Genomic DNA, 27,199 nt, shown 5'->3' on the forward strand with positions numbered 1-27,199 from the left:
ATCCAGCCGTAGAAACATTGCTAGATCAGACTGGGCCTGGTGCAGCCTTCTGGCTTCCCAGACCCCAGTTGAACCGTCCAACCCATGCTAGCATGGAAAATGGACGTTAAACGATGATGATGATGATACACACACACACTTACACCATCTTTAGAGTTAGATTTATGAATTATCATCCATGTTAAGATAGTTTAGTTGCAACACTTCACTCACCACTTAGGTGGGTGCTAGGCATAATAACTACTTAAAAGGAGGGTGGGGGCACTACAAAAACAAAAAAAGGTTAAGCAGCACTGTACGAAACTAGGTGTTCTGCCAAGACAGCACTGGGTGACAGGATCAGCACAGTTCTAAAAGTGTATCGGGCAATATCTAAATCACATCCCTTTTATTTTCAGAGCTCAAGTCTTGCTAAGGGTTGACTTGTTCTTTTATTCATCATGGATGAATAAAAATAAGTATTATTATCAATTAAATTGATTAAATCCAAAGTCTAATCCATTATTATCATTATCATTGTTGCTATTTATTATTAGTGTCAATGCTATGCACAAGTAGGCAACATTCAGGATAGAACAACTGTAGTGCATGTGCATATTCTAGACCGCATTAGCAGGTGTGTGTGTGTGTGTGTGTGTGTGTTGTGGTCCATTTGATGTGATCAATGGGCAACTTTTCAGCCATCAATATCCATCAATCAATTGCCCACCAGTTGATATGTGTCTCATGTAACACATCTAAAACTAAAAACTACAGGTATTTCATGATTGATTATAATTGTTACTTCAAGTCAATAAACCTTTGAAGTCTATAGCTGCTTGCATCACCGTGCAACAACTACTGCTACTGCTACTACTACTACTACTACTACTACAGTAGCTGCCATCATCATCACGGCCGCCGCCGCCACCACTGCCACCACTGTTTTCCGACTGTAAGTCTTGTCAATGAGTTAAACTCTTTTCACAGTTTACAGCTGTTGGGTAATGCTGTGTAATGGCTGACTAACATATACTTACATACACTTCTTATAAATTGTAAAGCATGTCTGTTACACTGACTGCTCTTCGGTAAATATGCCATGCAGGCAACTTAGTAGTTCTTAGTAGACTAACGAGAGATGTCATCAGATGGTACACCAATGCTGGTAAAGTCTGTAACGTTACCTCTCTCCATCCTTTCATCCATAACCCGTCTCTGCTTCTCTCCACCTGGCCATGATTACGACAGGAATATGAAACTGAAAATGCAGATTGGTCGACAAGTTGTGATGGTGACACTTGTGGTGCTTCGGCAGAAAAGGTAGAACCCCTGACTAAATTACCTTAAATAGTTCAGTGTTGTATCTCTCTGCACCCCAGCTTCAAATCCCACAAGTTTTACTTGCCTTTCATCCTTCACAAGTGATGAAATAAAATCGAAATCGAATTGAACCAGCCAGGATCCCTGGTCTGGTGGTACGTAAAAAGCACTATCCGACTCGTGGCCGATGCCAGCACCGCCTCGACTGGCTTCCGTGCCGGTGGCACATAAAATACACCAATCCGACCGTGGCCGTTGCCAGCCTCGCCTGGCACCTGTGCAGGTGGCACGTAAAAAGCACCCACTACACTCACGGAGTGGTTGGCGTTAGGAACGGCATCCAGCTGTAGAAACATTGCCAGATAAGACTGGAGCCTGGTGCAGCCTTCTGGCTTCCCAGATCCCCGGTCGAACCGTCCAACCCATGCTAGCATGGAGAACGGACGTTAAACGATGATGATGATGATGATGATGACATACTGGAGTAAGTTTAAGAAATTGTAATCACTTCCATTACAAAACTTCATCTTTGGTTTCTTCAGAAAGCATCTCAAGTCAATTTTAAGATTTCAACTCTGAGCAATTATATTAACTGTACCTCTTTAATAACTTGAGACAGTCGACCAGTATGCATTGTACCCCTTATTTGAAGTACAATTCTGATATTAACTTCAAGACCTCCAAAGTTAGTTGATCTACAGAAATACACTGAATCAACAATTGAGACAAGCATTTTCACTCCGATTCCAAATACAGAACACATTCCTCAGACAGCAAAGTTTTTGACTCAATCTTTGGAACTGAGTCAGAACAATTTCATGGCATTTTTCATTTGATGCAATTAATGCCCTCGATAACGAGAACTCCCAACTTGACACTCCAAACAAAACATTCTAAGGCTGCATACTTAACAAGAGAAGGCAACAGGGAACAACATCAATGTAGCATTCTGGAGGCTATGACAGAATTACAGCAAACTATATCCAATAATGTGAAAGCACATGGCCCAGTGGTTAGGGTGTTGCACTCATAGTCACTGGATCATGAATTCAATACCCAGGCTTAGCTGTGCATAGTGTTCTTGTGCAGAACACTTTATTTCATGCTGCTTCAGTCCACTCAGCTGCAAGTAGGCAACCCTGTGATAGACTAGCCTTCTGATTTAGGCGGAGGGAAATGTTGGCCTGTTTGCCTGGCTAGCAGGGTGGCACCATTTAAAAGAAAGTTAAAAACGATGTGAAGTGCATTGTGACCAGCGATGTGCAACAACATCCAACAGTCTGGTCGATCACATGATATGTAGTAATAGTGAAGCTGCATGACCTAGTGGGCAGGGTGTTTCAAGATAATGATTTCAATTCCCAGACTGAGCAGGGCAGTGTTCTTGAGCAAAACACTTTATTTCACATTGTTCAAGTTCACTCAACTGGTAAAAACTGAGTAATCCTGCAACAGTCTGGCATCCCACTCAGTTGTGATCTCAGTTACTTACACATCATGGAAACCCGGTAACTGACCCCAGGAGTCATAGGATTTGAGGTAGTAAAGTTCAGGGGTTGATGATGATGATGATATCTAGTAATGGACAATTGCTAAAAACAGACAAAATAGTGTTTAATAATGTCACCTTGAAATGATTAGAGACCAAGATGCTGAAATCTTCATGAAAACACATGAAAATAAGTGTGCACATGTGTGCATGTGTACACACAGACAAACACAGTGATGCATGCATGTACACACACACACACACACACACAGACACACACATCAAACCAGGTTCCCTCCAACAGAGATGGATACAACAAAACGATGATAATTTAACTGAAATTACATCAATTCATCTGTAGAAATAATACCACAAATTACATAACAGCATATATGGTTGAACAAATTACACACAGCAACAAAAATGCAAAAAATACAAAAAAAGGAAAATAAAAAAGGAATCTATTACACTCTCATGTAAAAAAGGAAACTCGAATGCACAACAGGTATATATATATATATATATATATATATATATATATATATATACATATATAAACAATGTTAAAAGACACAACCACACACTTAACATTCAATTTTGTATGATACTGGTTGATATAAGATTTTTAGGTGACACCAATTCTGCATAAAGGAATATTATGTATGTGGCGTAGGTGTGCAAATAGATTTGAGAGAGAGTTTTAATCATATAATATTGATTAGAGTGGGTGATCACTTTAGATAATAATCCGCACTCTTTACAGCTCAATCAACAATTCTTGTCAAAGAAGCCCATGAGATTGGATGGGATGTAGGCAGAATGATTAGACAGTGTTGCTGAATTTTGGTGTACATTAATAAGCAATAACAATGTAGAATTAAAACAAATTCAAAATCATCCTTATTTAACTCTTTGGCATTCAGATTATTCTATCAAATGCTTATTTATTCACATTGTTTTTGAATGAATACTGCATTATCTGGTAGCTTTGAGATTTTGATGATGTGATTGTTTATTTTTAGAACGACATAGTAATAGGTGCGAAGGGCTTGATCTGGCCAGTTTGAACATAAGACAGGTACAATATCTTGGCTGGATATTGCTGGTTTAAATGCTAAATGGTTAAACGTCCACTTTTCCATTTCTACAGTCAGATGCCCTTCTTACTCCATTGCTAGGCATATTTTACACAAATCAGTAATGACCAACATTGCTTTACAGCCATCACATGATGTCAAAACAAGGCTAGACACACACACGATGGGCTTCTTCCAGTTTCCTTCTGCTAAATCCATTCACAAGGCTTTGGTTGACCTGGGGCTATGGCAGAAGTCACTTGCCCATAGTGCTTCACAGTGGAACTGAACCTGAGACAACACAGCTTGTGCCTATTTATATTTTAAAAAAATACCAATTACTGCGTCTATTAATTATACCAATTAATACCAATTACTGCGTCAGGAAGAAATTCCACTAACCCATATTAACCCACTGTCCTCGTTTGAGGACACTTGTATTTGGTTTATTTACTGCAATAAAGGTTAACTAGATGCTTCAGTATGTTTGTTATACCTATCTTCAAAATTTCAACAGGGTTAACCTGGGTAAAAATGGGTTAAACATTTGTCTGGTATGCTAATGATTGGCTAGCTTGCTGCCTTAGTAATAATACCAATGTTTAGTGATAAGCGTCCAACAGATCATAATGTATGTGCTAACTTACCAACAGAATGATAAGCAGAATTAAAATTTAATGATTTCACATTTTAGCACGAAGCCAATTGCTGAAAATCAACATCAATATATTACTGGTACTCTTCTTATCTATTTTTCTTTTACTATGAAGGCATGAAAAGGATAATTAATTAAGACAAGATGTGAACATGGAAACAAAGGGGACAAAACCAAACTGTTATATTGTATCAGTATTTAGCATAACAGGACTACTAGCAATAAGGGTTTATTACAAAAAGGAAAGGGTTTAGGTGCTTAGAGAAGAGGAAATGAAATGAAGTGACATTAATGGCTTTCTTGAGGGCATAAGCAAAATCAAGTGAATATGGCAACAACTAAAGGATAGAAACTGGATTTCAGAATTTGCTTACCCTGAGTTTATTTGTATTTCATATAAATTCACACAACAACAAACACAAAATCAACAACAGAAAAAAGTTATAAACAATAATAGGAATAAAAAATATTATTCTGCTTCTAAAAAAAAATCTCAACAAGCACTTGTCACTTATCAGATATTTTTTGAAAATATGTTTAAAATATAAGTGTTGTTTTTATTGTTTATTTCCATTTTATTTCTTTTATTTACTTTTAAATAGAAGCCATTGTACTGGGTTTAAGTATTTTATTTCCAACAACTATAACTAGACCTTTAAACACCCACCACCTGCCACAGTGTCTCCTTGGCATTTACCTTTCCCACCTACCCCCAAAAAGGGGTGAAGCACTACTACTCTGGTTAAGAACACCTGATGTATATAATAAATCTATAACTATGGAAAGACATTGTAGACATGAATTATTTATTAGATAAACTGTGGAATGAAGCTGAAAGCATAATCTTCAATTATTCATAAGGTAATTGACTAATGAACTATAGAACAAAATCAAAGGCATAACAATATATTATTTGTAAGAACTGATAAATATTTAAATTAAATACAAGAGATTTATTCTGATTTCAGTTGTTTGATGGTAGCCATAATCATGTATTCATTTTAGCATGAATTAAACTTTTATGAACCCTGTCTCCTCTTTTTTTAAAACAGTCTCCAGAATTTAGGTTTTCACAAAGATTCAGAATCAGAAAAATTTCTTTTGTTTAAATCAGAAACCGATAAAGGTTGGATAATTTATAGTCGTGCTATGTTTTTTTGTTGTTGTTTATAGTTGTAATACTGTTTCTTATATCTAAATACATTTTGTTAGCCTTTGAAGTGTATAAATATATTTTGTTTACACTTGGAAGCATTAAGTGGTTTCACATTTTTTTCTGAAAATAAAAAAAAAAAGCGGTGTTGTTTCAGTTTCAATTTATTAAAGTGAAAATGGAATTACAAATGCAGACAAAATATATATTTACATACTTCAAATGCAAACAAAAATATTATATACACACACACACATATATATATAGACATATATACACACACATACAAAAAAAAAGCACTGAAGCTATAAATCCTCAAATCAAAATCAGATTCTGATTAAAAAAAAAAGAAAATTATATTGAGAAAATAAGAAGTGTAAAATAAAATTTTGTTTTTGCAAATTCAAACTATAAACCATACAAATCTGAAGAAAGGCATAATAAAAAAAAGTTATAGGAACATTAAAAAGATACATGCTGAAACAAGTGCCTGGCCATGCTGGGGCATAATCTTGCAGGTTTAAGTCATTCATATCAGCCCCAATATGTATTAAAGTCTGGTACTAACTTTATCAACCTCTATTTGTTGAGCTACTAAGTTGCAAGACAAACAATAGCTCCAGTCTCTAAGCAGTGTAAGTCTATCCAGACACACACACACATTTTATATATATATATATATATATATATATATATATATATATATACTCAATGGGCTCCTGTCTACTAATTGTCAATCTGAGGTTATAGCGGAAGATACCAGCCAAACAGCCATATAAATGTGTTTATTATTGGTATATTTGAGAATCCACAGCCCTGTGGGGCAGCTACTGTTGTCTGCTCTCTTGGACTGTAGGTTCAACTTTAGCTATATGCATTTTTCTGATATAGAAATATGTAGCACAGAGTATTAAGACTTATTAAAGCTTCACCAACAAGGTTGTATTGTAGCAGAGTAATATTATAGATAGTGTCTTCAATTTCTTCTCTTAGTTAAAATTGCTTATTTTTGTTTTTATGTAAAGCTAAAAATAACAGCCAACAGCTCCCAAGTAGAAGAGACGAGAAGCATATAACAAAACGTATCATTTTCAAAGATGTTCCTTCCTAACACTCCATTTTCAACACTTTGGAGAATCAAATGTTTCAGAAAGAATACGGCCTCAAATGAAATTATGTGATTTCAAGGTTTCCTTAAACTTCTAAAAGTTGTCGTTTTCAAAGTAATGGTGCAATTTCAATAGGTATAGTTGGCAATAATTCTTTCTAATTTTGTCAAAAAGCCTGCAATTTTGAGGGGAGGGGTAGGTTGATGACATCAATCTCAGTACTTGACTAGTACATGTTTTACTGACCCCCTAAAGGCTGAAAGGCAAAGCTAACTTGGTCACTGATTTGAATTCAGCATATAAAGAGTCTGCAGAAACATTCCTCAGCATTTTTCTGATAATGGGACCAAAAAAAAAACTCACTAGAATAAATTCTAACATAGGCACAAGATTGTTGTGATCATCAGATGTTCATCTTTGCCATGCAAGCATGGTTTGAATGGGTTTTCTATAGCACAGCACCTTATCGTTTATCATGGCCCTTATCTCTTTTGTGACATTCAGCATTATCACTTCTTTCCGTGCTTTGTGCAAGTTCTTACTACTTAAATTGCTTATCAGTTTTTTTTTTTGCATTCAGCTGTTATATTACGTATGCATCACATGTCTATACCAGCTCAGTCTTCTCTTTTTCTCACCGCAACATATTCTTCTGATACCCAGTTTTACTCAGTTCAGCTCATTTGTGCTCCATCGTTCATTTGTACCAACATCATACATCCAGTGCAGCATGCACTATAATAATTAATCCTTACCAACGACACAAATTCATGTAATTTAGGAGAAGGTGTAATTAATTGAATGGACCTCAGGACAAGACAAGTCCACCTTGTGTACACTTGCCTTCATGATACGCTCAAAGCCTCACTGAAGAACTTTGAGAGCAATCCCAACAGCTGGGAAATGCAAGCAGAAGGCTGCCCTGCCTGGCAAAGCTGCACCAACAGAGATGTCACCTCCTATGAACAGAACAGGATAGCAAGGGCACAAAGAAAATGTGAATTGGGTAAGTCCAGAGTCAACTCATTACCTTCAGTCCCAGCAGACTACCAGTACACATCACACTGATTGGGCACAGCCAGACACACTGAATTCCATCTTCTCCCATATAATATCCTTGGTCAGTGTCGACAACGATGGATGGACTAACTAACAAGACTAGTATCTTACTTTTTGTGGTTGAGTGGCAAAGGTGATCCAGACATGATTTGCATTCAGGGCATAATTAAATATGGGGAGTCAGTTAGTCTAGCTCAGTTTCCATCAGTCACAAATTTCCCAACTGTTAATAAATAATAATAACAATAACAATCCTTTCTACTATAGGCACATGGCCTGAAATTTTGGGGGAGGGGACCAGTCACTTACACCAACCCCAGTGCTCAACTGGTACTTTATTGACCCTGAAAAGGATTGAAAGGCAAAATTGACCTTCATGGGGCTCCAATTGAGAATGTAAAAATGGATGAAATGCAGCTAAGTATTCTGTCTGGCATACTGATGATTCAGCTAGCTTACTGCCTGAATAATAATAATAATCCTTTCTACTATAGACACAAGGTCTGAAATTTTGGGGGAGAGGACTATCGACCCCAGGGTTTCACTGGTACTTAATTTATCAACCCCAAAAGGATGAAAGGCAAAGTCAACCTTGGCAGAATATAATCTTTGAAAACATAAAGTCAGAAATTTTGAGGGGAAGGGATTATTTGATACTATCAATCCCAGTACTTGACTGTTTGTTTATTTTATTGACCTTGGAGGGATAAAAGGTAAAGTTGGTCCCGGCGAGATTTGAACTTAGAACATTCTTTTCTACTCTAGACACAAGGCCTCCTTTCGGGGAGGAAATTTTGGGGAAGGGGGCTAGATGATTAGATCGACCCCAGTACACAACTCGTACTTAATTTATCGACCCCAAAAAGATGAAAGGCAATGTTGAACTCAGCGGAATTTGAACTCAGAACATAAAGAGACAAAAATCCTGCTAAGCATTTCACATGGTGTGCTAACGTCTCTGCCAGCTCACCACTTTAGAACATTAAGAGCCAAAATAAATGCCACTAAAAATTTTGTCTGATGTACTTATGATTCTGCCAGCTCATTGCCATAATAATAATAATAATAATAATAATAATCCTTTCTAAAATAGGCACAAGGCCTGAAATTTTGTGGGGAGGGGGCTAGTTGATCCCCTGACCCACTTCTTAAGTGGTACTTACTTTATCTATCCTGAAAAGATGGATGAAATGCCACTAAGCATTTTGTCTGATGTGCTAATAGTTCTGCCAGCTTGTAATAATAATAATAATAAATAATAATAATAATAATGATAATAATAATGATAATAATAATAATAATAATGATAATAATAATAATAATTTCAAATTTTGGCACAAGGCCAGCAATTTCAAAGGAGGAGGTAAGTCAATTATATTGGGCCTCCAGTGTTCAACTGGTACTTATTTTATCAAACCCAAAAGGATGAAAGGCAATGTTGACCTCGGCAGAATTTGAATGCAGAATGTAAAGACGAATAATAATAATAATAATAATGATAATAAAAATGAATGAAATTCACTAAAGCTGTGATAAGCCCCGGGAGAGACGGAAGCAATGAAGGGAAAAAGGAAAAAACTCACCGATATGATCTCTGCTTGCCTGTCTTCATGCTGTGGCAGTGGTAGGTTCTTCCCAAACTACACTGCAGAAAGGATAAGAGGAGGACCCTTTCTTAGAGAAACCCAACACACAATTACTTTATTTATTTTTTGTTTGTTTGATATTCAGTCTTAGATTTGTTTTGAAATGAAAATTTCTAAATTTATTTGAAATGAAAACTTCTAAAATTATTTTGTAAAAAAAAAAAAAAAAAAAAAGAAAAAAAAGGGAGGGAAAACAACCCCAGTTAAAAAAAAAAGGCATAAAAATCTTTGGGGGAAACATACCAATTCAAAAGCTATTTTCATCTAAAGATGTGGGGAAGTAAAGATTTAAGGGAATTGGTTAAATAGTTGGTGAAAAAATAAAAAATAGACAGATGTGATAATCTGTTGATTAACTCTTTGGTTTTCAGATTACTGTCAAATGTAATCCTTACTTATTCACATTGTTTAAAATTAGTCAGGCATTATCTTGTAGCTTTGGGATTTCATTGATGCGGTATATTTTTACAATGATATTGTTGGGTAGGTGTGAGAGGCGGGATATGACTGGTTTAAATGCTAATGGGTTTGATAAGTTGAGTTAAATCTCTGGTTTAGGGGCGCAGTTTGGGGATAAAAAAAAAAAAGGTTCACTGTCTCAGAAGAGATTGATAAAGGTTTAGTGATGAGCGGATATGAGGTAAATTTACCCTTCAGTAAGATGCCAATTTAGATTACTATGTCAAAGGTAATGCTTTGAATTAGTCATGATCAAGAGGGTTATCATCAATATTTGCTTGTAACTTGATTTTTTTTTTTGTGTGCAAATTTCAAATTTTCTCAGCAGGTGTATAAATATCAATGATTGACAATTATGTATTTACAATAAAATTATGGATTATACATTGGTGCTGTATTTAATTGACCATGTTGCAATATTTTGAATGCCACTGTGAAGAACTTCATGACTTTTGCTATCAAAATACTTGTTCTTGTTGGACAAATTCAGAAACATCTATCTCTGATTCCTCCGAAGACAAATGTTTTCTTTCTCGTTTATATTTTCTGAGTCTTCAAGTGTAATCCTTCCAAAGTCACAATTGCTACTTGCTGAAGAAGGCATATTGGTCATTAAAAAAGAAATTAAATGTCCACTTCAAATGTAGATAATTCTAATAGTATTTACAATAGAGGCAGAAAGGGCTTTATCTTGCATTAATTTGAAGCTCTAATATTTTGATGACTTGCATCTTTATTTTGAGAATGATATCATTGGGTATGGAGGTGCAATGGCCCAGTGGTTAGGGCAGCAGACTCGCGGTCGAAGGATCGTGGTTTCGATTCCTAGGCCGGGCGTTGTGTGTGTTTATTGAGCAAAAACACCTAAAGCTCCACAAGGCTCCGGCAGGGGGTGGTGGCGACCCCTGTTGTACTCTTTCGCCCCAACTTTCTCTCACTCTTTCTTCCTGTTTCTTGAGTAACGCTGCGATAGACTGGCGTCCTGTCCAGCTGGGGGGAACACATACGCCACAGAAACCGGGCTCATGAGCCTGGCTAGGCTTGAAAAGGGCGCAGAAATAAATAAATCATAGGGTATATATGAGAAACTGGATCTGGCTAGTTTGAACATACAATGGGTAGAATATTTGGGCTGGATACTAAAGGGTTAAAGCAGGCAGGTAGCATATCAAAGATCTAAGGTTTCTATTTTCAGCAGTTCAGTGAATTAATCACTGTTTAAAAGCTTAGCTCAGAGATATCATGCAACACTTGCAATATATCTGCTCTTAAGATTCACACATTGGCAAGTTAAATAACACCTCATCTTCATCACCCCTACTGAGGATTCAGTGCTATATATATATATATTATATATATATATATGAACTAAATGACACAGGAAGAGGTAAAATAGATACTCTAGCCTATCCACTTGGTTACTGTATTCCCCAAGAATAATATTGTTTCTAATATAGGCACAATACATGAAATTAGTGGGATGAGGTCAGTCAGTACAACTGACCTCAGTACTTTGATGGGTACTTTATTTTATTGACCTAGAAAGGATGAAATTGGTGGGAGTTAAACTCAGAACATAAAAACAGCCAACAAGGCTTTTTCCCTGATGCTCCAATCTACCAACCAACCCAATAATAATAATAATAATAATAATAATAATAATAATAATAATGATGATGATGATGATGTTTCAAATGTTGGCACAAAGCAAGGAATCTTTTAGGGAGAGGGTGTTAGCTGATTACAATGATCCCATACTTGACTGGTACTATATTTTATCAACCCTAAAGGATGAAAGGCAAAGTTGACCTCAGCGGGATTTGATCTCAGAGCATAAAGAGCTGGAAGACATGCTGCTAAGCATTTTGTCTGACACTCAAACAATTCTGCCAATCCACAACCAAATAATAAATAATAATAATAATAATAATAATGAAAATAGTAATAATAATAATAATAATTTGCTATATAGGCAAAGTTGATAATATATTGTAATGTCAAAAATATGATTAAATATAAATATACCTTTAGTGTACATGAAGGTGCATATTTGTATATGTATGCATGTTTACCTATATATATATATATATATATATATGTATATATATGAAAGATATAAAAATGAAATAAAAGCACAATTAATATATAAACACACACAAATAAAGGATCTGAGGTTCAGAGTGCTCCAAAACCCTAATCACCTCCTTATATGGATAAAATACCTACTTTCTATAAATTTCAAGTGAAACTGATCACAGCTGACTCTTTCACTTACATTGATCCTGTTACACTCATCTAGCTTTCATAAAATTTATTGCAAGACATATCTTCTCTCTTTATCCTCACATCCCACTTCAGGTAATACTTGAAAAAAACTCCCCAAAACCCAACTTCAGTTTTTTCATTCTGGTTCTCTGTATGACCCACCATCAGAGAGAGGACATCTCCTAAACATCCTTGGTAAAGGGGAGTGGGGAAACAGGAGGGTGTGATCTTTACAATGTACCTGGTTGACACCTAAGCAACTTCTCACACTGTCTCCTTTGCATCTTAGACTTTCCTGCAGAAATTTATCTTAAACTGGTAATGCTCCTCCATCCAGTACTACAATGTCAAAGAACTTCAAAAAGCTCAACCCTGAAAGCCATCTTGGTAACATTATATCTATCTATCTATCTATCTCTCTATCATATATTAATGTGTTTTTATGTAATGGTTTATATAGAAACTATTAAATATTAAACTTAAGGATTACTCAATACTTTGTGGTGGAGTACATATTTATTAACTTTCACAAAGAAAAAGGTGACAGTGACTTTGAAGTTCTAACTTGCTTTCCTTGACAGTCTAATGAAAGTGAATAAGACAAAACTTCAAAGTCACTGTTTGATATATATATATATATATATATATATATATATATATTAAATTAGAGATAAAATATATATAGATATATATATTTATACTGTAAAATTAGATTTAATCCTAAATCTAATTTTTCCCTGTAAGTTTGGATTTACTCCCTAATATTATTATTATTATTATATATATATATGTGTATATTAAAGACCATGTGTCAAAGACGAAGGAAAAGAATTGAGGAAACGAACTGCCGACAACATCAATAGGAGAGGAGAAACTGAACAAAACCTGGTACAAAGTAGAGGAGACCATTGAACCCCAGTGCAGACAACCTCTCTAAAGCCAGTGGCAAGATATAATAAAATGCCCCCAGTGCATATGAAGTGGTTGATGATAGGAAGGGTATTTAGTTGTAAAATCCATGCCTGAAAATATGCCATACCAACAAAGACAGGCAATTTTCTTTGTTGTGAGATGTTGTGAGATTCATCTAATCCTTGCTAAAATGGAAAACTGGTCATACAACAATGATGGAGAGATGATGAGAGATCGCTATTAATTATTTTTTAATAAGCCTACTGGCTATGTGCGACATCTGTGCCTAAATAGACACTGGGATTCTATACATAGCACTGACAGAGGAATTGCTGTTATCTCTAGCCTTGGGCATCTACCATTGACAAGGCCAAAGAAGGCCGAAACCACATGATCTGTAAGTCTTGACAGCAATAGCAGACAATTATCTCCTAGCAATATGAACATGTGTGCTTATATGCACCACAGGTCCATATGAGAGGTTCTCTCATGGGGAATAATGCAGTATACTTGTTCTAACATGACATCCACTTAAGTGGGGATAAAAATTACTTTTTGGTATTTATACTGCTTGTCACTAATTATTTTGTGTGTGCATGACGTGCACACACACACACACAGAAACGTATTCTTCACCAACAAAGAAATAGTCAGATTTATTGTCGAAGTGAAACTGGGTTCAAAAACCCTGAAGCTTAGAGGAATTGGGGGGAAAAGGAAAACTCAACAGAATAAAAAAATGTTAAGTTAATACAAACAATAATCAAAGCATTAGAGATGAAATAAAAAAAAATACCCCAATGTAATTACTTTATGACAATCAAATGTATCTACTGGACTGTAACATTAAAAATATACATCTCTGGTTGGTACACTAAAAGCTGAATATTAAGCCTGAAGATACTCTTTTGCTGGTTCCAGGCAGGGTGCTGAGGTCAAGCTGGGGCACCGCCATCATGAACACATGGTTTGAATACGGTGGTGGTTAATTAGAGCTTGTGAAAAAAATGACAAAGAAAGCTGAAACTGAAAGATTTTTTTTTTATCATCATAACAGAAAACCACAACCATCTCACTCCCAAAATCATAAATGAAATAAGATACAAAACATAACTGCACAATAGATAGAGACTTTGAAAAGGCTAATGATTACAGGACTTTTGACTAAAACATTATATTATGAAGTTGGGAGTTCTGTGTACAAGAGACTCTTTTAGAAACTTCTTACAGAAAAAATCTGGTACAGGCAGATTGGTGTTAGGAAGGGCATCCAGCTGTAGAAGCCATACCAAATCAAAGATTGGGTGTGGTCCTCTGGCTCACAGGCTCCTCTTGCAACAACCAACTCATGACAGCATGGAAAACAGACATTAAATGCTGATGATGACAAGGATGATGACATTGTGCAAACAATATCGGAAAAGAACAACAAAGTGACGACGATACAATAATCTTTTCATGCATACAGAAACAAAGATGACATAATTAGAAATAATCCTGACGAGCCATGAGACAAATACTGCTACTAAGAACAACACCATGCTCAACAGATGAAATTTTGAACCTGATGTGGTCTATCAATTGGAGGGTTCAGATAATCACAATGCCATTCAACAAGTTACATGAGAGCTTCTTTAACCCTTTTGATACCAACCTACCCAAGACTACCCCTAAAGCACTATGTTAATGATGACAAAGTTATTTTACTAAATTCTGTAATATTTTCAAAATCAACTGAAACATAAGTAGTCTATTTCAACAGAAATATGATAGCAAAAGGGTTAAAGTGATCTAAATTGAAACCATCCATCAAAATTCCCTGCTAATTTATGTCCCAAACACCAGTTTAATAATGACAAAGTTATTTTATTAAATTCTTTAATATTTTCTAAATCAATTGAAACATAAAAGAGTTATTTCAACAGAAATATAGTAATAAGACGGTTAAAGTGATTTGAATTAGAACCATCCATCAAAATTTCCTGCTAATTTATGTTCCAAATGCCATATCAATAATGACTAAGTTATTTTACTAAATTCTTCAATATTTTCACAATTAATTGAAACAAAGGCAATGTATTTCAACAGGAATATGGCAATAAAAAGACCAAAGGATTTTTGGCCTTAGAAGAGCAAATCATCAAAGAAGGTACATACATCTGTCATTAACAAGAATGTCATTTCTGGAAACTTCTACCATTCTTCTCTGAGTAACCCTAGCTTTAGGTCTAGCAGAAACATGTCACTTACTGATCAAATCTTAATGATTTCCAACAGGAAGCTGTCATCTAAATAGTCAACAGCCTTCATCCCATCTCTGTTAATGAGGCTCAGTGCAGCAGGACCCAGGGTCTTACAATAACTTTTGTGTACATAATATTTACACTGGCAACTCATTGTGCAGTTACTTGTGTGTGAGTGAGTGAAGTTCAATTGTGCTTGAGGCATATTCGAGCCTGTAAGGGGGCCAACTGGGTCTGCCTCAAACATACGTCAGGCATATTTGAGTTGGTAACAAATTTGTATTTATACACAACACTGCTTAGTGCTGTCACTCCATATATATATATATATATCGTGCTGGTGGCACGTAAAAGCACCATCCGTTCGTGTCCGTTGCCAGCCTTGCCTGGCCCCCGTGCTGATGGCACGTAAAAGCACCATCCGTTTGTGTCCGTTGCCAGCTCTGTCTAGCATCTATGCGGGTGGCATGTAAAAAGCATCCACTACACTCACGGAGTGGTTGGCGTTAGGAAGGGCATCCAGCTGTAGAAATACTGCCAGATCTGACTGGGCCTGATGCAGCCTTCCAGCTTCACAGACCCCAGTTGAACCGTCCAACCCATGCTAGCATGGAAAACGGAAGCTAAATGATGATGATGATGATGATGATGATGATGATGATATATATATATATATATATATATAAAGTTGTCAGAGTCATTTCTCTAATGGCAGTGTATCAAAAAGTATATGCAATATCAACAGCTCAGCAATCTTTAATTGTGAGAAATATATGAAAATCTGTGTAATGTAACTGTACAATAAAACTTTCTAAAAACTTGTAATAACATTTATGTAATAGATAGACAGAAAGAGATTAGTAGGGGGAAAGAACTAATTTTATAGACAGAGAAAGAGAAAATTAATTATCTTTATCTTGTTTCCCAGATTTGAACCAGCTGACACTGTCTGACATCTCACTAGATGTTTATACTAACTGATCACTACTTTAAATTGGTTTCTTGAGGAGAAACCCAATTTGGTGTATACCAGCTTTCATTATATTACTGAATTGCAATGATACTTTTGCAGACTGAAGTTCTTTTTGTTTTTTTCATATCATAAACGGCAGTTATTGTGGCAAGGCACCCTAATGAGATGCTGAAGCAAAACTGGTGGCCATAAGAGTGAGAGCAAAGTGGTTTGACTACTGACAGCAAGATGAGAGGATCAAACCGGGTTAAAGCTGTTTACTCCTTAGACAGAATTCTATTTACTTCAAACACATTAGCTGAAAAACAGACACCCTTTTTTTCACACTGTAGAATGATTGGTATAAATAAAGCATAAACCAGTTGCTCCATCATTTCATATATGAAGGAATGAATTTACTACCCGAGTTAATATCAGTGTAAAAATGTAAAAACCATTGATAGGGATGAGGAATGTATTAAAATCATGTTAGTTTACTGATATTAGTAGAAAATATATTTTCTTAAGCTTAACTTAGTGTGTGTTTTAATAATGTTCATCCACAAAATCGATAGCTAACCAACGATGAGGGAAGATCAAAACTCACTGGAGTTCTTTGAGGACAGGCATGGTGGGATACGATCAATGCAGTTTAATGTGTTTAATTGTGATTTCAGTCATGGGAAAATGTTTAAAGAAGAAGGTATGAATTACAGTTTCAAAGGCATGCGGCTCCACAGATGAAGATCTGAGACAAAAATATTCCAAGTAGAGAGCAAGACAGCATTGGTGGATTGTAGAATAGATCAAAATGTTTTGAAGTCGGTTTTATTTTTCACATTTTTACTGGTTTCAGTTGTTTGAGGCCATGTTGGAGCATCACCCTGAAAGGTTTGGCTAAACAAATCAACCCTAGTACTTATCTTTAGGTCTGGTATATGTTCCCTCAGTCCCTTTCGCTGAATTGCTGGGTTATGGAGACATGGGAAAACCAACATCTGTTGCCACTTGGAAGTGAGGGACAAAGACACATATGTAGATAAAATGCACTCAGCACCCTCTGTAAAGTGGTTGGCATTAGGAAGGGCATCCAGCCATAGAAAGCTTGCCAAAACAGACAGTTTGGAGCTTGGTGCAGCTCTCTGGCTTGCCAGCTCCTGTCAAACCATCCAACCCATGCTAGCATGGAAAACAGACATTAAATGATGATGAAAGTACAGATTCTTACTCAGTAAGCAAGAAATGAAAAAAAATTCATTCTGTTTTCTTGTGTCTCTGTACACTTCCAACTGCTCTAACACTGCAATTTCAAAAAAAGAGCCTTAACAATGACGGGTTGATTTAGGTCCGTCATGAACTCTAGAGCTCAGAATGCTAGAGTTTACTTTGGTTTACATGGTGTATAAGTGACTGCGATTACATTACACCTACTGAATTGGAACACCAATCTATAACAGGGTTAACTTCCTAGCTATTGCTGGAGCTCATTTACAGCCAAGTGGACTGTGGTGGATGAAGTGTTTTGCTTAAGAACGCAACACACTGCCTGGCATCGAAACCATGATCCTACAACTGCAAGCGCAACATCCTAACTACTAAGCTATGCAGTGCCTGAAGGGTTGGAAACAAAGAAGTCACAGATTTAAAAGTTTGAAGCAATCTAGGGATCCCACCCACCTCTTATAAGAAAATTTTACTTAAGAGCACAACAGTATTTTGGCTGAGTGTATTGAGAATTATCACTCACAAACACAGACATGTTCAACACTTAAAAATGATCGTTTATTACTGCACATGGATGTATGTGTATTCATTCCACATTCACACATGCTAGATGTCTGAGAAAATTCAATTGCTATCTTTTCTTTTTTTATCCTTGTCTCCCATGTTTACACAATCACAGAGAGAAGATTGACTAAATTAGCAGAGTACAACAGCACTAAACTGATAAGCTGACTAGCTCCTGTGCTGGTGGCATGTAAAAAGCACCGTTCAAGTGTGACTGATGCCAGTGCTACCTGACTGGCTCCCATGCCAGTGACACGTAAAAAGCACCCAGTACACGCTTGGAGTGGTTGGCGTTAGGAAGGGCATCCAGCTGTAGAAACACTGCCAGATCAGATTTGGGGCCCGGTGCAGCCTCCTGGCTTGCCAGTCCTCACTCAAACCATCCAACCCTTGTCAGCACGGAGAGTGGACATTAAAATGATTATTATTATTATCATTATTATTAGCAAAGCAACAAGCTGGCAAAATTGTTGGTGTATCAGATAAAATGTTTAATGACATTTCTTCCAGCTAGTCACACTCTGAGTTCAAATATCAACAAGGACAGCTTTGCTTTTTGTTCTTTTGGGAGTTAATATTAATGACCCCAGTACTTGACTGATACTTTATTATCTAACCCATTCCTCCAAATTTCAGTCCTCATGCTTATGTTACAAAACAGTTGTTGTTGCTGTTGTTATTAATTAGCTTCTGTATTTTGGGTTCAAATCCTGCTCGGGTTGACAGTCATCCTTCTTCAATGCAGAAGTTGATTCAATTAAAAAATTAATTTCTTTTGTTTTGATTTGTATATGCTGTAGAATGTCTAGCAATAAGAAGGGTACCCAACTGTAGATGCTGCACCAAAAATGAAATGCGTTGAGTGAGAAACAGTTCCCTGATCAATCTAGGAGGGCAGTTGCTCTGAATAAGTACTAACTTTAACAATAACAACTCATCTGACCAATTCTATATAGTTTGGAAAGTAAACATAAAATGATGATAATTTTTTTTTTTGCACCATTGGACCACACTGAATTCGTTGCTAGTGAGAGGTATCAACCCATTCAGATTATGGTAGAGAGATTATGGATTGTAAAAGAAAAGGAATGAAGTCAAATACTTTCAAAGATGCTTGTTTTGTTGAATTGTCTTAAACCAAACAAACAAACACAGAACAGATGTAAGATACAATGGATGAGGGTGGATGGATGTAGTATCTCAGCATGTACATCCCACCTTTATAACCAAATACACACTCAAACAATTTCTTAGTGCATACATGAAAAGGTACTAAATATGGAGAATGCAGGGGAGAGGAGAGAGAGAGAGGAGGAGAGCACATTACTAATGTGGAGCCAACAGAGGCCCCAGCTATTGTAGTTAACAGCAGTATAAATAAAACAATTAAGAATATGAAGAGAGGGAAAGCCCCAGGCCCATCAGGAATTACTGCTGAGATGCTTAAAATATCTGATGGTGTGGGATATGGCCTAGTCACCTGTATAATTAATCAGTTTGTCCAGGAAGGCATCATATTCAATGACTGGTGCAACAGCGTTATAGTCAACTGTTACAAGGGTAAAGGAGAGGCCTTAGAGAGAAGTAATTACAGGTGTATCAGTTTACTGGAAAAGGTCATGAAAGTTATAACTAATTATGAAGTTAGCCTAGATAAGATGCAGTTTGGTTGTGTACCTCTGATGCTCTCTTCATAGTAAGGCAACTGCAGGGGAAGTATTTAGCCAAAAATGAAGCACTGTGTTTAGGATTTGTTGACAAGGAGAAAGCCTTTCACAAGGTCCCTTGGTTATTCATCCGGTGGTCATTGCAGAAGATTGGGATAGATGAATGGCTGGTGAGAGCCGTATGAATGATGTACAGAGGTGTTGCCAGTAGGGTGAGAGTTAGTAATGAGTGTAGCAACGAATTCAATATGCAGGTAGGAGTTCACCACGGCTTGGTTTTCAGTCCCCTCTTATTTATCATAGTCTTCCAGATCATAACAGGAGAGTAAGACTGGTTGCTCATGGGAGCTTTTCTACACTGATGACCTTGTTCTTATAGTGGATTCTGTAGTAGAATTAGAAAAGGAATGCCAGGTGTGGAAGTAAAACCTGGAATTAACCGGAGCTTAAAATTAACTTAGCAAAGACCAAAGTTCTAGTTAGCAAGAAAACAGACAAACTACTAACCCCTTCAGGAAAATGGCCCTGCTTGATATGTAGGTAGAAATTCTACATGGTGTACCAAAACTAAATTATGGACACTTAAGAGGTGTAGTGGAATCACAGGAAGATTAATAGAAACGATGGACTTTGTAAAAGGCTGATTGTATGATGCTTGTGTATAAACAGCAATGCTACATGATGGTGAAATGAGGGCTGTGAAGATAGAGGACATGTGAAGGCATGAAAGAAACAAAGCTAGCATGCTGGGTGTGCTGCGTTAGTGTGCATGTACGACAAAGTATAAATGTGTTGAGAGAAAAATTGTGTATAAGAGTCATCAGATGTAGTGTGCAAGAGAGATGACAGCACAGGTATGGTCATCAGACGCGAATGGATGAGGACAGCTACATAAGGAAGTGCCAGTTACTAAATGTGGATTGGATAGAACATATAGAAAAGGGAGACCCAGGAAAATGTGAGACAGACAGAATGTTAAGCCTTACAGAGGAGATGACAAAGGCGTGAGATGATTGGCAAATTGCTGTGTTTGAAAAGACATGTTCATCTAAGCAGAAATGTGGCCCTAAAGGAATGTTGCTTATTTATGCCTATACCTCTGTACACAATCAGTCTGTGACGAATCTCTGCTCAACAACGCAGCTATCTAACCCTCACTCCATTTGTGTTCACCATTCACTGCATCCATCTCATCTCTATCACTCACTCTCCTTTCGCACACTCGCAAACTTACCGTATTCAATCTCCCATTCCCTTCACTTGTAGTCATTCCCCTGTACCTTGAGCTCCAACACATCTTCCCTGCCACCTCTTGTCCTCTCCCGTTCAAGTGGGGCAGCCATGCCTCTCCCCTGCAGCTAAACATCTGTTTCTGTCCTTCTATCACACTCTAACCTCTCTTCAACTGGCATAAAGCCACCTCTCGCATAATTCCTCCTCTCAGTTGAAGGTTGGGGGGAGGGGTGTCTTTGTCTAGCAAATTACTTGGTGATCTTGCTGGTGCCACAGAAAAAGCACACGATACACTCTGTAAAGTGACATTACAACTTGATGCAGTCCTCTGGCTTGCCAACTCCTGTCAAAACCACCCAACTCATGCCAGCATGGAAAATGGATATTAAATGGTGTTGATATATATACACACACACATGATATGTTTATATCAAAAGGAAAACAGACAGAAGTTATCTAAAATCATTTTCTTGAGAATATTGAACATGATTTCAGCCAACACAACATCATAGCTATTGTTACTGTGTGTGTGTGTAGGCATTTTCAAGGTAGGCAATAAGTTATAACATCCATGCCTTCCAAAAAGCAATGAGTAATTTAAGAAAAATAAGTGACTTCATCTGAGAAATGAAACCATATTGTTGACTAAGTTCATCAAGGAACTAATTCCATTGGTGTACAAGGCTATTGACAACTAATCCTACTCTGCCCCGCCCTCTCTTAACTGCCATCATATTACAGCGAAATTCTTTACAGATCTAAAATAGCACCAAGTTATGGTAGTGGTTTTCCAATTTTTGCAAAATAATACAATAATAATACAACATAAAAGGAACTTCCAGAAAAAAGTAAAGAGTGTCAATATACCTTTTAGCTTACCTGAGAGATTTTGCATAGCATTTGTTATTTGATTATCTTTGTTTTCATATTTTTTTACTTCATCATATATAAGTTCTGAAAGTAGAAACAACAGGAAAATACAAATATTAGTAGAGATGGGTTTGCATTTTCTATTTTTTTTTTTAAATTGGAATTTTGGTTACTTCTGAAAGAAAATGAATTCAATGTATGTACAGAATATATTTTTACTGAGATATCAATGTGCAAGTCTTACAGTAACTGACTATCATTGTCATCACCATCATCATCACCATCATCAACATTTAATGCATTTTCCAATGCTGGCATGGGTTGGATGGCTTGACAGGAATTGGCAAAGCCAGAAGCCGCACCAGATTCTACAGTCTGTGTTGGTTTGGTTTCTATGGCTGGATGCCCTGGTTAATGCCAACCACTCCACAGAATGTACTGTTGCTTTTTTACATGGCACCAGTAACAATGCCTTTTACATGGCACCAGCAACCACACCCAAGCTTTTTATGTGGCACCAGCACCCTCACCAATGCTTTCTATGTGGCACCAGTACCCACACCAATGCTTTTCATGTGGCATCTTGGCTTTAGGATTTCCATTCTGTTGCGGTGGGCAGGTCTTATCCAGTACAACAATATGCCAGGAGAGAATATTGAGATGGTGGTTTGAAGATTCTCTACTAAGATGCAACTGGTCAGTCATTGTGATGGTTGGTAACAAGAAGGGAATCTGGCCAAAGAAAAATCTGCCTCAACAAATTCCACCTGATCTATGCAAACATGGATAAGTGGATGTTGTAAGGGTGGAAGCAACACCCACAAGGGTATATATTGTATTTAAGGATGAAAATAAAAAATAAAGTAAAAATACCTTTCCATTCCTCTACAGAGTGTTCTCTCTCATCTACAGAGTGGTCGTAAGGTCCAGGAGCAGGCTAGAAAGAGAAAAGAACAAAACAATTAAAATAGAAACAAATTACAATTGGTGAAACTCAGAGTAGCAACAGAGTGAAACTCCAGCTTCAAATATATTATATTATATTATATTATATTATATATATACACACACACAGACACATACATACACATGCACACACACATACATACATATATATATATACAATGTGTGTGTGTGGGTATACAGGACATGCCAAGATTTGCAAACAAATTTTATCATGCTATAAATAGAAGGCAATCTATTGTAATGTGGCGTGCACCAAATTTTAATGTTGTTATTTCTCTTTGCAATGTACTGGAAGCATCAACAAGGCAGATTCCAATTCGATACAGGAAATGGAAAGATACGTGATTCTCATAGCTGCAGCAATTAACCACAGCAACTTGGAAATCACTCGTTTCTTTAATCTCCTTTGTGTTTAGGATTGGAAAAGAGTTGGAGGCTTTGGCTGGGAGGAGTCATCTGTGACCAAGAGAAATAAAACTTCTCAGCAGTCAACACTGTCAGAACAGATGGGATTGTCCAATGAATTTAGGATATCCTCAATAACAACCCCAACAGGTTGATGAGAGATATTGCTCAGTAGCTCAAGGTAGCAGTGTCCACAATGATATCATGTGCTGCATGAAGATATCATGTACAAATCTTATGTGACAAGGTGAAGGCAGTTCATGTATCTGACCCACCCCAAAAATCATGTGGCTTCCTAGTTCTCCTTATCTAAACCCTTGGATTGCTGCACCCAGGGCACTGTTTGTGACAGGGGCAGTACTGACTGCTCGATCCTGATATTCAGTTGCTTTTGTGCTGTCACAGTGTTAACAGTGAAGCTAAGGGTGGTTTCGTTGAAGGGTCTGTTTCTTTGATGCGTCTTGTTAGTTGTATGGAAGCACCATTTCTCTGGAAGTGTGTTGTTTTTTCTTCTCTATTTGGTGTTATTGTTCTGTTTTGTTCTTGGTTACTTGGTATATGCTCTGTGTGTGTGTGTGTCTATGAATAATAAAATTCAAAGAATTGAAAGGTGATGTTAACCCTCATGGGATTTGAACCCCAAACCTAGAGGAATATGTTTAAATACTAAGACATTTAATCATACATAGATCTCAGTAAAATATTGAAAATAATGATTTCTGAATCCTGGAAGAGGATGTTGTTGATGAGATCGACTCCAGTATATGACTGGTGTGGTTTTATTTTACTGAAATCAGGATAAAATGTAATGTTGACCTTGGTGAGATTTGAACACAGATAATATTAGGCTGCAAGGCATTGCTTCTGTCTGTCTGTCTCGCTCACACACACACACACACAAACCATGTTTACTTTATTTTTATGGTTTAGCCATGAACAGTGATCCCTAATCTTTCCTTTCCCCTGCATCTTTAAGATATGTTTGATTAACCCCTTAGCATTTAAAATGGCCATATCCAGCCTATCACACCTACTCTTCAATGTCATTCTAAAAATATACAATCACATCACTGAAATTTCAAAGCTACAAGATAATGCATGATTGATTTTTAAAAACTTGTGAATTAATAAGCATTACATTTGACAGAGTAATCTGAATGCTAAAGAGTTAATTTTTAAACTCCCTACAGCAGGAGTATCATGGAGGCACTCCGTCGGTTCTGACGACGAGGGTTCCGGTTGATCCGAATCAACGGAACAGCCTGCTCGTGAAATTAACGTGTAAGTGGCTGAGCACTCCACAGACATGTGTACCCTTAACGTAGTTCTTGGGGATATTCAGCGTGACACAGAGAGTGACAAGGCTGGCCCTTTGAAATACAGGTACAACAGAAACAGGAAGTAAGAGTGAGAGAAAGTTGTGGTGAAAGAGTACAGCAGGGATCACCACCATCCCCCGCCGGAGCCTCCTGGAGCTTTAGGTGTTTTCGCTCAATAAACACTCACAACGCCTGGTCTGGGAATCGAAACCGCGATCCTACGACCGCGAGTCCGCTGCCCTAACCACTGGGCCATTGCGCCTCCACAGTAGTATCATATTCATGGATGAAAAGTCAATTTTCCAAAAACTAATTAATTTTTCAAAAAAAGTGAACTTCACACCTAAGGACTGTGGAATAATAATATTCTTGGCATGCTTGATAGAACAAAGTTATTTTTAACTCTTTCATTATCATATTTCCAATGAAATACACTGCTTTTATTTCAATTAATTTTGAAAATTATGAAGAATTTATTAACATAACTTTATCATTATTAGCTAATATTTAGAATATAAATTAACATGAAATTTTGATGGAAGGTTTGAATCTAGAACAGTTTAAATTGGGCAGTGTGTATAATAGAACCAGGGGTAGTCTCAAGTGTTTTGGTATCAAAAGGGTTAAGAGTAAGTCAATAATTTTATTTTGTAAAAGTATTTTTAATGATGTATGCACTTTGTCCCTTTGTTACATACCCTTAAATGCTATCATGCACATGGTAACAATGCTTTCAACCCCAAAGCTTCTGCTGCTCATAGCCTTTTCAACTCCTCCAATGCCCCCCCCCCCGCCACCTTTCAAAGATTCTTTGTCTTGCAAGTTACTTGGTAACCCTGCCAGTGCTGGTTGGTGCCACATAAAAAGCATTCAGTCCACACTGTAAAGTGGGTGGTATTTGGAAGGGCATCCAGCTGTAAAAAACATGCCAAAACTGACCTCGCCTGTGCTGGTGCCATATAGAAAGCACTTAGTCCACTCTGTGTGGTGGTTGGTGTTATGGCATCCAGCCGTAAAAATTGTGCCAAGACAGAGAGAAGTCTGGTGCAGTCTTCTGCCTGGCCAGTTCCCACCAAGCCATCCAATCCATGCCAACATGGTAGGTGGATGTTAAATGACAATGATGATAACAAAAACTATAAACTATTTCTAGAGAACTTTCTGAGCATTTGAAAGAGTTTACTCTATTTTTACTGCTAATTACTTCTTTGAATTTACTGTCACATATGAAGCCTACCTTTCTTGTCAGATTGCTTGCAGTCCCCTTGCGACTTTTGTGCACCTATAGTGAAATTCCTACAGACACCTTTTCTGCGTGTGGAGCATGGCCACTTTCCTCACGGTAATAGGACTGTCTTCTTTCCAGCTGAACAAAACTTTAGTTTCTGCTAGTCTACTCTGAGGCCTCTCAATGCAAGGTTTTGCACCCACACCCCAAGTTTCTTTTTACAAAACTCCTACATCAATATAGCCTGCAGGAAATAACCATATGAAGGAATACTTACCGCATTTACTTCACCTTCATCGTACCAAACATTGATGTAAGGGTGCATCAATGCCTCATCAACGGATATCCTTCGTTCAGGATCAACAACCAGCATCTTGGACAGTAAATCTCTAGCCACGGAAGCCTGCAGCCCTTGGTGTTCGCGGCTATCTGAGGGGAACATACAGTCTGCAAACAAAATATCAAAGGTGTAGCCTGTAAACCGGGGACGGTTCTCGACGTAGCTCCGAACTGTAGGCTGTAATCTACACATAAAGTCTTGAGACGGCGTTCCTAACTGTTGGATTATTTTATTCCATTGATCTATATCTGAGGGCGCGGTAAAGAAATCAAACATATGATGAAGATTTTGAAGGGAAAAAAATTTATAAAAAATGAGAATCTTAAAAAAATTTTGATGAGAACACATTTTCTTTTAAACAAAGAGAGAGAGAAATTCTTGGGCAATGTTGGGAATCTAGCTGAGATGTGATTTCTTTAAGAAAGGGACAAAGAAGATGAGAAATGGAGAAACTGTGGTGTTTTTATGTGTTTGTCACAGATGTTATCTATGTTGGGCAAGTGAAGCTGTTTTAGCTGCAAACTGAAGACAGATGGCAAATTTTGATTGACAAAGAAAGAAGACACTCACCCAAGGTGCCACACAGTGGGAGTGAACCTGAAACCATGCGGTTGAGAAGCAAACTTCTTGACCACACAGCCATGTTTTGATCCTAAGCCGTGAGGTTAAGAAGTTTGCCTCCCAGTCATATGGTCTTGGGTTCAGTCCCACTACATGGCACTTTGGGCAAGTGTCTTCTACTGTAGCTCCAGGCCAACCAAACCTTATTATTAGTAAATATGGTAGACAGAAACTGAAAGAAGCCTGTCGTGTGTGTGCGTGTTAGTTTCTCCTGGTCTTGCACGTAACATTTGTAAGCAAGTATCATGGTTTCAAAAGCAGTAGCTTTTGTTTCCAATCTTCTGTGAAAAAAAGGCATGTCGTCTAGCCCTCGGGAAATATTACCTTACATGGAAACAGGTCAAGGTTGGCAACAGGAAAGACATCAGACCATAGAAAAAGCTTCCTCAGCAAATTCCCTCTGACTCATGCAAGAATGGAAAAGATGATGTTAAAATGTTGA

At 37.2% G+C, this 27,199-nt stretch overlaps 1 protein-coding gene across 6 annotated transcripts in view; it reads right to left on the bottom strand.

Annotated features, from left to right (window-relative positions):
• The window catches only part of LOC115220678 (stress-activated protein kinase JNK), a 154,117-nt gene that overhangs the window by 1,305 nt on the left and 125,613 nt on the right, over positions 1 to 27,199 (bottom strand). For 3 of the 6 annotated variants that reach the window (XM_029790794.2, XM_029790793.2, XM_029790791.2), the window contains 3 exons: positions 26,074 to 26,384; positions 22,752 to 22,815; positions 21,876 to 21,962 (listed from right to left, as the gene is read on the bottom strand). In XM_029790794.2, coding sequence (XP_029646654.1) covers positions 21,876 to 21,962; positions 22,752 to 22,815; positions 26,074 to 26,384 — 462 coding nt within the window. Of the gene's footprint in view, positions 1 to 9,426; positions 9,489 to 21,875; positions 21,963 to 22,751; positions 22,816 to 26,073; positions 26,385 to 27,199 lie in introns of all 6 variants that reach the window. The other 3 variants (XR_003882587.2, XR_005002607.1, XM_029790792.2) reach the window with 3 other exon arrangements.

Source organism: Octopus sinensis, linkage group LG17, assembly GCF_006345805.1.
Source record: "Octopus sinensis linkage group LG17, ASM634580v1, whole genome shotgun sequence".
In the NCBI taxonomy this organism is placed as follows: domain Eukaryota; kingdom Metazoa; phylum Mollusca; class Cephalopoda; order Octopoda; family Octopodidae; genus Octopus; species Octopus sinensis.